The sequence below is a fragment of the Penicillium riverlandense genome (genome assembly GCF_028828495.1).
Source record: "Penicillium riverlandense strain IBT 135883 chromosome Unknown utg000003l_segment0_segment0, whole genome shotgun sequence".
Lineage (NCBI taxonomy): Eukaryota > Fungi > Ascomycota > Eurotiomycetes > Eurotiales > Aspergillaceae > Penicillium > Penicillium riverlandense.
The window spans coordinates 4787352-4800300 of NW_026643196.1; the positions used below are offsets into that span (position 1 = coordinate 4787352).

General features: G+C 53.0%; 7 protein-coding genes across 7 annotated transcripts; 2 read left to right on the forward strand and 5 right to left on the reverse strand.

The window, feature by feature from the left end:
• Window positions 1-418: 418 nt before the first annotated feature.
• N7474_005569 (endoplasmic reticulum-Golgi intermediate compartment family protein) lies at window positions 419-1774 on the forward strand (the record flags this gene model as incomplete). The annotated part of the gene is made up of 3 exons (XM_057196984.1): window positions 419-509; window positions 607-1197; window positions 1263-1774. 3 exons carry the CDS (start codon window positions 419-421, stop codon window positions 1772-1774), a joined length of 1194 nt encoding a protein of 397 aa, XP_057054380.1.
• Window positions 1775-2044: 270 nt separating this feature from the next.
• N7474_005570 (uncharacterized protein) lies at window positions 2045-4162 on the reverse strand (the record flags this gene model as incomplete). Its single annotated transcript, XM_057196985.1, has 3 exons — window positions 2045-3301; window positions 3357-4040; window positions 4106-4162. The coding sequence occupies 3 exons, from the start codon at window positions 4160-4162 to the stop codon at window positions 2045-2047; spliced, it is 1998 nt and encodes a 665-aa protein (XP_057054381.1).
• A 622-nt stretch (window positions 4163-4784) lies between these two features.
• Window positions 4785-5875, reverse strand: N7474_005571 (RNA polymerase III-inhibiting protein MAF1; the record flags this gene model as incomplete). Its single annotated transcript, XM_057196986.1, is given in 2 exon segments — window positions 4785-5779; window positions 5797-5875. The coding sequence occupies 2 exon segments, from the start codon at window positions 5873-5875 to the stop codon at window positions 4785-4787; spliced, it is 1074 nt and encodes a 357-aa protein (XP_057054382.1).
• Window positions 5876-6480: 605 nt separating this feature from the next.
• On the reverse strand, window positions 6481-7248 carry N7474_005572 (AP-1 complex subunit sigma; the record flags this gene model as incomplete). The annotated part of the gene is made up of 4 exons (XM_057196987.1): window positions 6481-6513; window positions 6625-6899; window positions 6970-7178; window positions 7238-7248. 4 exons carry the CDS (start codon window positions 7246-7248, stop codon window positions 6481-6483), a joined length of 528 nt encoding a protein of 175 aa, XP_057054383.1.
• Window positions 7249-7671: 423 nt separating this feature from the next.
• N7474_005573 (uncharacterized protein) lies at window positions 7672-8433 on the reverse strand (the record flags this gene model as incomplete). Its single annotated transcript, XM_057196988.1, has 1 exon — window positions 7672-8433. One exon carries the CDS (start codon window positions 8431-8433, stop codon window positions 7672-7674), a length of 762 nt encoding a protein of 253 aa, XP_057054384.1.
• A 911-nt stretch (window positions 8434-9344) lies between these two features.
• On the forward strand, window positions 9345-11048 carry N7474_005574 (uncharacterized protein; the record flags this gene model as incomplete). Its single annotated transcript, XM_057196989.1, has 4 exons — window positions 9345-9487; window positions 9545-9785; window positions 9845-10447; window positions 10497-11048. The coding sequence occupies 4 exons, from the start codon at window positions 9345-9347 to the stop codon at window positions 11046-11048; spliced, it is 1539 nt and encodes a 512-aa protein (XP_057054385.1).
• Window positions 11049-11804: 756 nt separating this feature from the next.
• N7474_005575 (MARVEL domain-containing protein) lies at window positions 11805-12473 on the reverse strand (the record flags this gene model as incomplete). Its single annotated transcript, XM_057196990.1, has 3 exons — window positions 11805-12017; window positions 12089-12355; window positions 12432-12473. 3 exons carry the CDS (start codon window positions 12471-12473, stop codon window positions 11805-11807), a joined length of 522 nt encoding a protein of 173 aa, XP_057054386.1.
• Window positions 12474-12949: the final 476 nt, after the last annotated feature.

The window sequence follows — 12949 nt, forward strand, 5'->3', positions numbered from 1 at the left end:
CTTTTGCTCCTGCATGTCCCCTTTTTATCCCCGTTATTCTGTTATGATCAATCATCGGGACTGCGATTTTGTACATTGTTACCTCTCATTGCATTGGCCCAGAGTTTCTGCCTGGATCAGGATTCACGATGTATTGTCTCATGACAAGCGAAGTAGAACATGAATGAAATATACATAGTTAGCACATTAATCATTTTCATGGCGGTTGTACAGAACAGTAGCAGTTCGGGCACCTAATTAGGGCTGCGTATTAACTGGCCCCCGAACGGCCAGCTTGGCCTCAACCCCGACTCCGCCTTATCTGGTCTCCACATCATCAACATCAACCCACTCTCTCCGACTCACCTCTCTCTTTTCTTACCATTGGGATTCCTTCCTTCATGTCGTAGGCCATTGCACGCTGGCGACCTAATTCGCGATGAATGGCTTCAACGAGAAAGGCCTGAACGAGGATGCCTTCGGCGACAAGGGAAGCGGCATTGGCGGACTGAAGACCTTCGATGCGTTCCGTGAGTGCCAGTCAGGGCATTGATTATTGCCCATCTCCTTCTCGACAAAATTCAATATTCAATGTATCCCCCGGCTAACTGTTCCCCTCCCATCCAGCCAAAACAAAACCCTCATACACAACCGCCACCCACCGCGGCGGCCAATGGACCGTCCTCATCCTCGCCATATGCACAATCCTCAGCTTCTCGGAACTCAGGACCTGGTGGCACGGCACAGAAAACCACCATTTCAGCGTCGAAAAGGGCATCTCGCACGACCTGCAATTGAACCTCGATGTCGTAGTCAACATGCCCTGCGACACGCTGCGCGTGAACATCCAAGACGCAGCGGGTGACCGCATCTTCGCCGACAGCCTGCTCCAGCGTGAGGATACAAGCTGGATGCAGTGGATGAAGCAGCGCAATTACCAGTCTCACTCCGGCGGCCATGAGTACCAGTCGCTGAGCCATGAGGAGGATTCGCGGCTTGCGGCTCAAGAGGAGGACGCGCACGTGCATCATGTCATGGGTGAGGTGCGCCGTAATCCCAGGAAGAAGTTTGCAAAGGGCCCGCGTATCCAACGGGGCGATCCTATCGACTCGTGTCGCATTTATGGGAGTTTGGAGGGGAACAAGGTGCAGGGGGATTTCCATATCACCGCCAGGGGCCATGGGTATCAAGAGTTTGCGGAACATCTTGACCATACCGGTATGTCTATTTTGGGGGGGGGGAATTTACTTTCCATTGATCTGCAGCTAAACATACCGGGACAGCATTCAATTTCTCGCACATGATCACAGAGCTCTCCTTCGGACCACACTACCCCACGCTCCTGAACCCTCTCGACAAGACAATCGCCGAAGCAGACACCCATTACCACAAGTTCCAGTACTTCCTCTCCGTCGTGCCAACGATCTACTCCAAGGGAAAAGACGCATTAGACGCGTACACACGAGCCCCCGGCTCGGCAGCCGCGCGCTCAAACCGCAACGCCATCTTCACGAACCAATACGCAGCCACCAGCCAGTCCACGCCCCTCCCCGAGACCCCTTACCTGGTTCCCGGGATCTTTTTCAAGTATAACATCGAGCCGGTCTTGCTGCTGATCAGCGAGGAGCGAGGCGGGTTTTTGGCGCTGCTGATCCGTCTGATTAACACCATTTCCGGGGTGCTGGTTACTGGGGGCTGGGTTTATCAGATGAGTGGGTGGGTTGGGCAGTTTTATGGACGGAGGATGAGGAGGCAGTCCGAGGGTGTTTTGACGGGGAAGCATTATACGGATTAGGGTAGTTTCTACCTATGGTATTTGGAGTTATGTATTGTTTGTCATTCTGTGCCTTTTGTATATTTGTATTCTGTCGGATGCGCTTACTCTCCTGCAACAGAGTGCATGTCCATGATATCCCAACAATGAAATTGCATTCATTGTTGAAAAACCAGGGAATATTGGTGTAATATAGCAAGGATCCAGTTGAGGTGGTATACATGGAAACATAAATTGTGTTCTACCTCGTTCACCCATCCTGTGCAGTGCAGGCCTAGATATAGATGCATATCAAACTTGGAAGATCTCGCCCATCCCCACGCCAGCACCCTCCGCGCCAGCGCGGCTATCAACCAGATCCAAGCGCCAGCCATTCCAATCGCGTAGCTTCTTCTTCAGCTCGCGCATCCACTCAACCCGTTTACGGGCCTCCTCCTCAGCCTGCGCGCGCGCAAAAGCCGCTTCGTCGAATTCATCATCGAAATTCTCCTCGGAGAGAAGCTCGAGGCTCCCGCGCGTACCCTGCGCATAAGGCGGGTTGGACGAAGAAGCACGGGCACGGTTATTATTATTGGAACCTCCGGTGAAAGCAGCGAAGCCGCTAGAGAGCACAGTCGAGAAAGAGGAGTGCTGTTGCTGGTTCCATTGCTGTTGCTGCATGGCCATGCTTCGGCGGCGCGCATGTTCCGGTCGACCGCCGACGAGATCGACGTCGTCGAAGGCGTTGGCGCCTGCGTCGACGGGGCCGGCTGAGTCGACTCCCTCGTCTGCGTGAGTGGCTAGCTCATGGCGCTTCTCTTGCCAGACGCCGCGGCGGAGGTCAAAGACCTCGCCTTCCAGCTCGCGGATGCGGCGTTCAAGGCGCTGACGTTCCTCGTCTTCGAGCTCGTCGAGGGCCTCGTCATCTGCGCCGGTGGCATCACGTTTTCGGATCCGATCTCGCTCTTCGCGCAGGCGGAGGTTCTCGTTCTCGATGCTGGCGAGTTTCTTGCGCATGATCGCGGTTTCTTTGTCTGACTTCTCGCTCTCGCGGAGCCGCAATTGGTGTCGGGTCTCAGATTCCTTGTGTAGATTGCCGAGCGCTTGCAGCTTTTTGTCGAGGGTGTCGATCTTCTTGTCTGCCTCGCCTTTTTCGTTCTTGAGTTCCTCGATTTCGCGCTGCAATGTCTTGATCAGCGTTTCGGTGGAGGTCTTGTCGACGCCTTCCTTGACGGCCTTTTCGGACGCGCGAGTGAGCGCTGCCTTGGTGTCGGCTAGCTCGCGTTGGGCGCGTTCGAGCGCTGCTTGTCCTTGAGATGCTTTGTCCTCAAGTGCGGCGAGTTGAGTCTCGTGTGCACTGTTGGAGGACGACTGCGACGCGAGTTGTGCCCGCAGGTTCGAGATCTCCAGTTCCATAGCTTCAATGGTAGCCGACTTGGATTCCAGCTGACGGACCAAATCTGCCGGCGGCGACTCCGATGTCCCGGGAACAGCAACGCTGGCATTATTCCGGTGTGACCGCGTCTGAAGCTGAGAGTTCTGCCGTTGCAGCGAAGCAATCTCAGCTTTCTATAAAGCCTTGTGTCAGTTACTGTCCCGTCTGAAAAGTGTCAAGAAACCCTACCAGAGACTCAATCTCTGCAGCCTTATCTTCGGCCATCTTCAATTTCTCCCGTAGCTCCGCGTCATCAACACTAGCCTCCCTCAAGTCCTCTAGCTGATCCTCCGTCTTCCGCCAACGCGATGTAGCATCTGAAAGGTCCTTTTCTAGACGCTTATTATCCTTCTCCAGCTCCTCGATCCGAGTAGATTGTTTGCGGAACACTTCGTGTGCGGAGTCTCCGGTCAGCGGCGGTAGTGTTTGGGAGGGAGACTTGAGCGTTGAAGACGGGGACGGAGAAGCGGTCCCTTGTGAGATGGAGGTCTTGCGGAATGACGACGAACGCATCTTTGACTGGATTGATAGCGATGGTTGTCGGCCGTGGCCAGCACGTGGTGTATCAAGTGCGGCCAGCGGCTCAGCGTCGGGGTCAGGAGAGGTCGGAGCTGGGGGCATGGGCTCAGCGGCAGACTCGGCGGACGGCTCAGGAGTATCCTGTATCGCTTCTTCTTCATCTTCTGGTTGCTCGGGGATCGTCGCGTCTGCAGCCTGCTCATCGCGCGGCTTCTCCTCCGTTTCCGCGGGGGGTTCTATTTCTGTTTCTGCTGCTGTTGTGGTGATATCTTCCGTCGGTTCAGCATCCTTTGGTGCATCTGCACCGGCAGGCTTCTTATTGGCCTTCTTCTTCTGTTTCTGGAGGGCTGCAACCTGCACAATGGGGGTGGTGTCAGTGTTTGTTTCCCTCGCCCTCTACACGCGCAGGACAGACTTACCCTCTTCTTGGCGGCGGCCAGCTTCTCAGCCTTGGCACGCGCCTCGTCGTCAGCCATAATGGGATCAATTCGCGCAAAGGTGGAAATGGCAGAGGAGATGGGGTGAAGTTAGTGAAGGGGGGCGAGAGTGTGGACAGCTTTCCTCCCGTTCCCCGGTTGCGCACAGACCATGTGCTCTGATCTATATAACAACAACGGTGATTATCATTATTGATAGGTATGTTTATTATCTGATGTCCGATGCCATCTGGCGTTCTATAAAACTTGGGGGCAGTGTCACAATGGTCAGCTTCTTTGATAGGCGAGCGAGCTCATGCGGGCATCACGGAGCAGCAACTACAGCTAACATCTCAGACAGGCTTCAGGAAGAGCTAGTTCTTGTATCAAGTCCAGACGATTGTGAACTAACAGACATTATTATGAACTAAAAACAAAACATATCGACAGGACCGAACAGGAGGAAAACCAACGGGGTGGGAATATCATTCTCGTCAGACAGTCTTGCCCATCCATTCCTGTTCCCAACGCCCCCTCGTGGCAGAGAAATATGCAGGTTGAATGCGCCACGAGACCATTAAAAGACGAACCGAACGCCTCCAGCTAAACAAATATAAAGTGATAAATCAACCGATCAACGGTAGGAAGGGAAGGAATCAAAAACACAAACAGACCGAAAGTCTCAGACCTCCATGGAATCGGCAATTTCCTCGCTCATAGCCCGCACCGTACCCTTACTAGCAGACCGGGAGCGAACCTCTTCATCACTAAGCATGTAGTGGTCATAATCGTCCACGACAGGGTGTGCCGCATGCGAGGAATGGGCCATCTCTTCCTCTTCATCGCCCTCGCTGTCGCTGCCTTGGAATGTTGAATCCGCGCGATCCCCCAGCCAAAACCGGGCGCGCTTGCTCGATCCCAGATCAGGGGTCAGGTAACCCTCGTCAAACGTCCGCTTCCCTGTGGGCGTCGTGGCCACCTCGTCTGGGGGCGTATGGCTCAGAATTGGGATCGCGCGCAGATACATGTAGCAGACACGCTTGCGCATGGGGTTGAAAAAGAAGTAGTGCAGGCTCCAGATCGCGCCGTCGTCCGCAACGGAGGGGTCTTCGTCGGGTGAATACGAGTATACCGAGCATTCTCCAAGCGACATCTGGTCGTCCATGATCCGCCACATGCGTGGACCCCAGGCCGGAGATGCGCCCCCGTTGTATGATTCACTGAGGGTCGCTGGCGGCGACGAAGGGGAGAGATCGATGGTCTCGCGTGGCCGTAGATTGGACAGTGTGGAATCGACCGTATTCATCACCCGTTTCAAGTGTCGCTCGCGACGGAAATCACTCGGGCGCAGCACATGTGAGAAGTCATAATCCGGATGGCTCGCGTTGAGCGTGGCAATCAGGTAGGCAAACGTGCGACGACTTGAATGTTCACTCAGGGGGCCAAATGGACTAGACCGTGAGAGATTCAATGCCGCCGCAGCATCGGACGCGTTTGGAGGGGATAGGGAGGCGGATAGTCGTAGGACCGATTCGTATTGGGCTTCGAGCGACTGTTCGATGTTCTTGTACAGCTTGCGATCGGAGCGCGCTGCTTTCGTTGTGTACAGGTCGCATCCACCCACGATATGACAGTCGGCCGTTTGGAAGTTGAGGGAGCTAGTGATATCCTCAAACTCTGGGAGTGGCAGGAACTAAATGGGACAGACAGTTGGATCAGCCTCGGTCGGGGATCATCCTCCCTGGCAGTCGCGACCAGCGCAGGCCAGGGCATGGATAGGATGGGGAGAGACGAACCTTCATCTTCAAGTCGCGATCAACTTTCGCTGAGCCTGATCACTGACGTTATTGACCGGTTGGGATGGGCTGGATGTACCGGTCCGGGCGACAATGATTAGCCGGAGAGGACGCGATGGAGAGAGCCGGAGACGGAGATGCAGCCGCCGATCGGCGATAGCCGCAAACAGCTGGAGTGGGAGAAGGGAATGGAGGAAATGTGCGAATTACACGAAACAGAACAGGTGTTGGGGGAGAAGAGGAGGGAATCAAGGATACGCGGCGATGGGCCACGACTGAACGACGGGAGTGGGAGTAGATGAGGGAGAGGAGGGGAGGGCGGAGGGTCACATGATGGACAGCCAGTGAGATCATTGCGTGGCATCACGGTCTGGTGTGGCAGCCTGAGGCATCCAGCAGTTAGAGCCCAACCCGGGCCAGGTTGGCCGACATCTCGGCCGTTTCGGAGTCCTGAAATCATGTCAAAGGAATTGGATTAGTATAAAAGAACCAGTGTGTGTCTCTGAAACGCCTATGTACGACCCGGCCTGGCTGGCAGCAACAATGAAAGAAACGCAACAAAAGGAGCAAGAATCCCGCTTGCTACATGATCTTGGTGACCACATCTTCCTCAACCTGGGGCAAGGAGCATTAGCTCGGGCTGAGCCGGATGGGTTGGAAGGTGGTGGGTGTGAGGGTGGATGGGGTGGCGGGAGAGAAGGAGGAAATCAAGAGAGCATCACTCACCTCCATGTCCTCCAGGCTGTCCTGTTGGCTAATGCAGCGAAGCACATTCTTCTTGCTGCTCTCCTGCATCTCGCCCGCGAGTAGCAGCTCGTCCAGAATGAAGTATGCCTTTTGGAAATTGAAGATGATGTCCAGCTCGCACACGTTGCCGTAGTATTTGTCCATTTGCTCGACGTAGCGGTGCACGATCTCGAGGGTGATCAGTTCGTTATCGGTGGAGGCGCAGCCGGCGATGAAGAAGAGGGAGGCATAGCGGCGGTAGACGACTTTGGAGTCTGCAGCCGTCCATCAGTCAGTCCGAGGCGGGTCAAAGGGGAGTATGAATGGGATGGATGATGGATGTACCCTTGTATTCGAGGAAATTGCACATGCGAGTTCGGCGGGATAGCACCAGCTGGGTCACATCCTTGATGATCTTGGCCTTTTCCTTGGGGGACAGAGTGGTGAACCACTTGGCGAGACGCTGTTTTTTTTGTGTGGTCAGAACGGGGTGGGGAGTTGGGTGGGCGACGAGACTCACCACTTTGCCCTGTCGGGAGAGCAGGATGAGGTAGCTGGGGGTGTTAGTGACGGGTACAAGGGCTACCAGACAGGGAGCATCATAAGTACTCACTTAACAGGCATGGTGGGTGGGCGGGCAGAAAGAAAGCAAAGTCAGTGGATGAAGGTCCAAGTGGCAGCTTGGAGAATTCCGCGTCGCGGTGGGCCGGCCGAGCTAGGGTTTTTGAGACCGACAGCGGGACCTGTCAACACCACAGAATAACAGCCAGCGTTGGACCATCATGCTTGGAGATGGGAAATCCATCTGTAGACCAGATTTGAAACTATTCATGATGTTGAAACCCTTCCTGATGGATGACTGACTCACAGCTGCCTCACTGGCCAGGCATCGATCTATGATCAACATAACAAGAGAGAAGAGATGCATTTGACCCTTACTCTGGATGTGATAGACAACTCACATACACACCGTCATGATTACAATTGCTGGACAACATATCCTATAATGGCTCTTCACATAAGAACATCCACAAAACTCCAGGGTATCTACAATCCAGCACCTCCGCCTGCAAAGCCTCCCCCAGCAAACCCTGCCGTTCCAGCAAAGTGTCCTGCATGGGCCCGAGCAGCATGGCCCCTGGATCTATATCCAGAAGGGACTTTAGTATTTATCCGCAACTTCTCATGCAGAGCGAGATAGGCCGTCAACACCAAGATAAAGAATGGCTCGCCGAACGGGACAAGTATCTCGACAGCAGCGATTTTCGAGGGGAGATGAGCCATCTCATGAACAACAGCCGCGACCATGCCACTCTCTTCATCTTCCAGCGTCAGAATAGAAGTACCCTTCCAGACAAACGGTCTCCGGACACTGGTATTGGGAATCACCGCGCCCTGGGCGTCCAGGAGCGGCACCACAACGGACATGCGCAGGTCGCCGGTCATACGCATCCAGACGATGGAACCCTTGACTCCGGACTGGCGAAACATGCCGATATCGCAGTGATCGCCCATCTCCGCGAACTTTACATGCGCGAGCTCGGGGCGTATCAGCTGCGCGGTTTCGCGGCGGACGATCAGGTTCGGCTGCCGGAACTTGTGCACGTCGACGCTGAATTTCTGTGTGATGTCATCTTTGAAGACCTTGTAGCTGCCAGATGATCCCCGGTGGATGTGGTAGCTGGTCGGACGGTTCGCGGCCAGTCTGCTGCTGTTAGCGCTGGTGATGGTTGTTGAGCCTGCCGTGGGGTGGGGATCCCGGCTTGAGTATGGCGGTGGGCTGTCAGTATAGTATTCGGGTGCGTCCATGATGGTTGAAGATGATTAAAAATGCGAGTTTGGAGGGAAGTTTGGAGATTGATGGGGGCCATGGATGCGGTAAGTGGCTGTGCCCGGTCTTACGGTAGGGCTGTTGGTCGATTGGTTTATATTTAGCTGATGCCACGTCCACTGGGGGGCAGTGCGCGACAAGTTAATTCTAAATATTCAGAATGTGTTCGTGATATCGAATTACACTGAACTTGAGTAGAAAACCTGCGTAATGGTAGGCACGATTATATATTTTGTGCGGAGCAGCCCCATCACCAGCTCGTCAAGACATAGTTCTGGAGTAATCAATTAGCCTGCTTCAAATTTATACCTAATACCTAACAGTACCATGATTCTATTTTCCATTGATCATATGAAGGCGCCTTGCAATGAAGTAACGATTGGAGACAATGGCGGCTCCTCCCAGAACCTCCGGTCTGGTGCCCACCAGAATCAACAGAGACGGAGAAGAAGAGCTCTACCTATTGTATGTTGTCTGCGTAGAACTTTTCCGCGGAGTATCACTCTACCCCACCCTCCCGGTTAGAATAACCTTAATGAGTTATCCATAATCGCCGTTCGACGGCGAAGAGCCGGAGATTTCCGGGATATCAAGACAATCGAACAAATCGTGACAAACGCCGAAGATGACCGAGCCGATGAGGGCTTCAACCTAAGTTATGGAGAAGAGTTTGATTTGCCTTCGAGAGAGATTAAGAATGAGTTTTTGGCTTATAAAAGAAGGAGGCAGGTGCCTGATTCAAATCCCTGATGCAAGCCAATTTCTTATTGCTTCCTTTGGATGTTTAATGTCGTGACCGGAATTGATATCCCAAGAGTCCTAGAAAAGTACATTGCCGCCTTAATCTATTCTGTCGAATTTCCCGAATCCTCAGTGCTGCTCAAACATCATGGCTGCGTCGGCCCTTTTGAAAAGCCGGGTGCGAAGACCATCCTATTTGAAAAAACTTATGAAAGCAGAGGACCTGGTCCATCATTTCCCACATGGCTCGTACATTGGCTGGTCTGGGTTCACCGGTGTTGGCTATCCCAAGTATTGCGCCCAAGTTGGACAGCATGAGACAAATTTGCTAACAGCATCCGCCTGAAGAAAAGTCCCTGCTGCCCTCGCAGACCATGTCCAGGAAAATAACTTGCAAGGAAAGCTCAAGTACTCCCTTTTCGTGGGCGCTTCCTCTGGCGCTGAGACAGAAACCCGCTGGGCAGAGTTGGATATGATTGAACGGCGCAGCCCACACCAAGTGGGAAAAGCAATCTCCAAAGGAATCAACGAAGGAATAATCAAGTTCTTTGATAAACATCTGAGCATGTTTCCCTCGGATTTGATCTATGTGCGCCTGCCTCGCTGTGACATACGAGAACCAGTGACTTGCTAATTCGCTTCTGTTAGGGCTATTATACTCTGAATAAAGCCCAACCAAAACTAGACGTGGCTGTCGTTGAGGCATCCGCTATAACAGAAGACGGTGGAATCGTCCCAACCGCATCAGTCGGTGCTTCACCGGAGCTGGTACAAATGGCCGAAAAGGTGATCATTGAGGTCAACACCTCGATTCCATCTTTTGAAGGCTTACACGATATCACCAACTTTAATGATCTCCCGCCTAATAGGCAACCGTACCTGATCACAAAACCAGAAGACCGCATCGGCACTACTTATATTCCCGTGGATCCGGAGAAAGTGATCGCGATAGTTGAATCCGATTCCCCGGATCAAACAACCTCGAACTCACCAGAGGACGACACCTCCCGAGCAATTGCTAGCAATCTGATTGAATTCCTCAAACACGAAGTCAATCAGGGACGACTACCGCAGAGCCTCCTACCCATCCAATCTGGCATCGGGAACATTGCCAACGCGGTAGTCGGCGGCTTGAGCAAAGGCGACACAGGCGCAGACTTCACGCACTTGAAGGTATGGACCGAAGTGCTCCAAGATACATTCCTCGATCTGTTCGACAGCGGCCGTCTTGATTTCGCAACCGCAACTTCCGTGCGCTTCTTCCCCCGACGGGTTCAATCGCTTCTACAATAATTGGGAGCGCTACGCCGACAAGATCCTCCTTCGCTCCCAGCAGATCTCCAATTCACCCGAAATAATTCGCCGCTTGGGATGCATTAGCATGAACACGCCTATCGAAGTAGACATCTACGCCCACGCGAATAGCACCTGTGTGATGGGTTCACGCATGCTAAACGGGCTAGGCGGTTCAGCCGATTTTCTTCGCAACGCCAAATACAGCATCATGCACACTCCCAGTACGCGGGCTAGCAAGTCCGACCCCGACGGTGTTAGCTGTATAGTGCCCTTCGCTACACATGTTGACCAGACCGAGCATGATCTGGACGTTGTTGTCACCGAGCAGGGTCTTGCGGATGTTCGTGGTCTCTCGCCTCGCGAGCGTGCCCGTATTATCATCAGGCAGTGCGCTCACCCAGACTACCAACCTATCCTGAGTGACTACCTTGATCGGGCAGAGTTTGAGTGTCTGAAGAAGGGCATGGGACACGAGCCGCATCTGCTTTTCGAGGCGTTTAAGATGCATAAGAATCTTCAGGAGAAAGGGACGATGAAGATTGATTCTTGGGTGTAGAAGATTGCCAACAGTTAAGTTGGTTGAAATGGGTACTCAGAGTTCTTGACGTACCTCATTCAGTCAAGAATCGATCATATTCATCACCCATTCCAAGTGTTACTCACGATGAAGTCACTTAGGCGTAGCACATATGAGAAGTGGTAGTCCGGATGGCTTAAATTTGGCGTATTGATTAGGTAGGGAAAGGTGTGGGCGACTTGAATCCTCATCTAGGTGGCCCAACGGACTAGGATGTGAGAGATTTAAGGTCCAGCGGCATCGGGCGCGTTGAGAGGAGATACGGAGGCGGGCAGTCGCAGGCCAGATTCGAATGAAGCTTCGAGCGAGGATTGACGTTCTTGTATCTACCACAAAAATCATACGCAGCGACAGAGGTTTTGAACTTAAATCTCATTCAGACATTCCCAGTTCCTAGATGGTATTCAAGAATATCGAAATCAAGAAAAAGTGCACACACCAAACTCCTCTTTAACCAAAACAACCAACCCCGATCCCCACAACCCTTGCCTGAAAGAAACCTCCGGCAAACCCATTATTAATGACAGGAGTAGTAACACAAAATTAGCAGAGGTTGTTTGCACATCCTCCGATGTAGATAGATTAAGATAAGATAAAGGTAAAGGTCTTTTTGCGAGTCGAGTCGAGCTGAGCCTTGCCCTGTATAGAACATTGCCGATTGCCGATTGGCGAGCAGTGGCTAGCTCCAGAGGTTTCTCATTCTTCCCCCATTCATCTTGTCTGTTGGAGGGCCGCTTAAACCTGAGCCATGTTAGGCCGTCTGCGGCCGGCACCACCAGCGCGACCGCGTACGGGGGCCTCCGAGCGGGCCATGAAGATGGACACGATAACCGAAGCCATGTAGCCCGCCCAGCCGAACCAGAGGAAAGCCGTGGACGCCTGGGCCTCGCGACAGCGCTTCTCCGGGTTGTGGGAGCCATTCGCGATCTCGTTGTTCAGGGTGAACGACTGGACCATAGCATAAGCGTCTGTCATGTCTATATGTTGCAAGTGGAAAGAAAAAGAAAGTAAGAACTTACCGAATTGCCGCATGAGTTGCCAGTTAGCTTCGCGGCCAGGGCGATGGCGGCGCAGAAGAAGAAGATGCAGTTGAGCGCGTCGACAGTGATCATGATGATCGGGTGCAGGGCCCAGTCGATGTTGAACGAAGCCGGCACCAGGTAGAACAGCGAGAACATCGAGAAGGCCGATACGAACATGACGTAGTTGACCGAGGACGGGTTGCCGGCGAAGGCTTCGGCGATCATGTTGCCGACCAGGGCCATGATGAGAAGGGTCCATAGGAACTGTGCGGCTGTTGTCAGTGCTGTCCAGTGCGCTCCAGAAGAAGAAAAAAAAGTTGGTAGGTAACTTAGTACATACCTCCCACGCCCGCAGGCCGAGTTGAACACCGCGCAGAGCCATTGCGACTGGAATGTGTGGACGAGAGAGAGGATGATAGCGGCGAAAAAAGAAAGTGAGTTAGCGGAAGAGTGAGGTTGTTGAGCGGGGGTTGTTAGAACGGGGGATCGACGGCCCTAGGGTAGTTTTAAATCGGATGGGCCGGAGCAGAAGGTGATGACGATACTTGCTATGCTCTCTACGTCATGCATATCGCTGTGCCCGGATCGGACGGGAGCCCAGCTGTGGTGCAGATGACTGATAGACTGCTGTACAGTCGAACTAGTGCTCCCTGATTTTATCAGTATGTAGTACTTACTGGAGGTCATGATGCTTTCCTGGTGTTCGTTCCCAAGCGGACCGGAGTTTGGTTCGAGGCGGATTTGACAAGCTCAGGCCCACTATAGCTCTCTCTCTTTCTTCACTCTATTCCATTTTATTTTCCAGGAGACAACCGTACATAAAATTCACACAATAAAATTTGAAATAAAAATAATAGA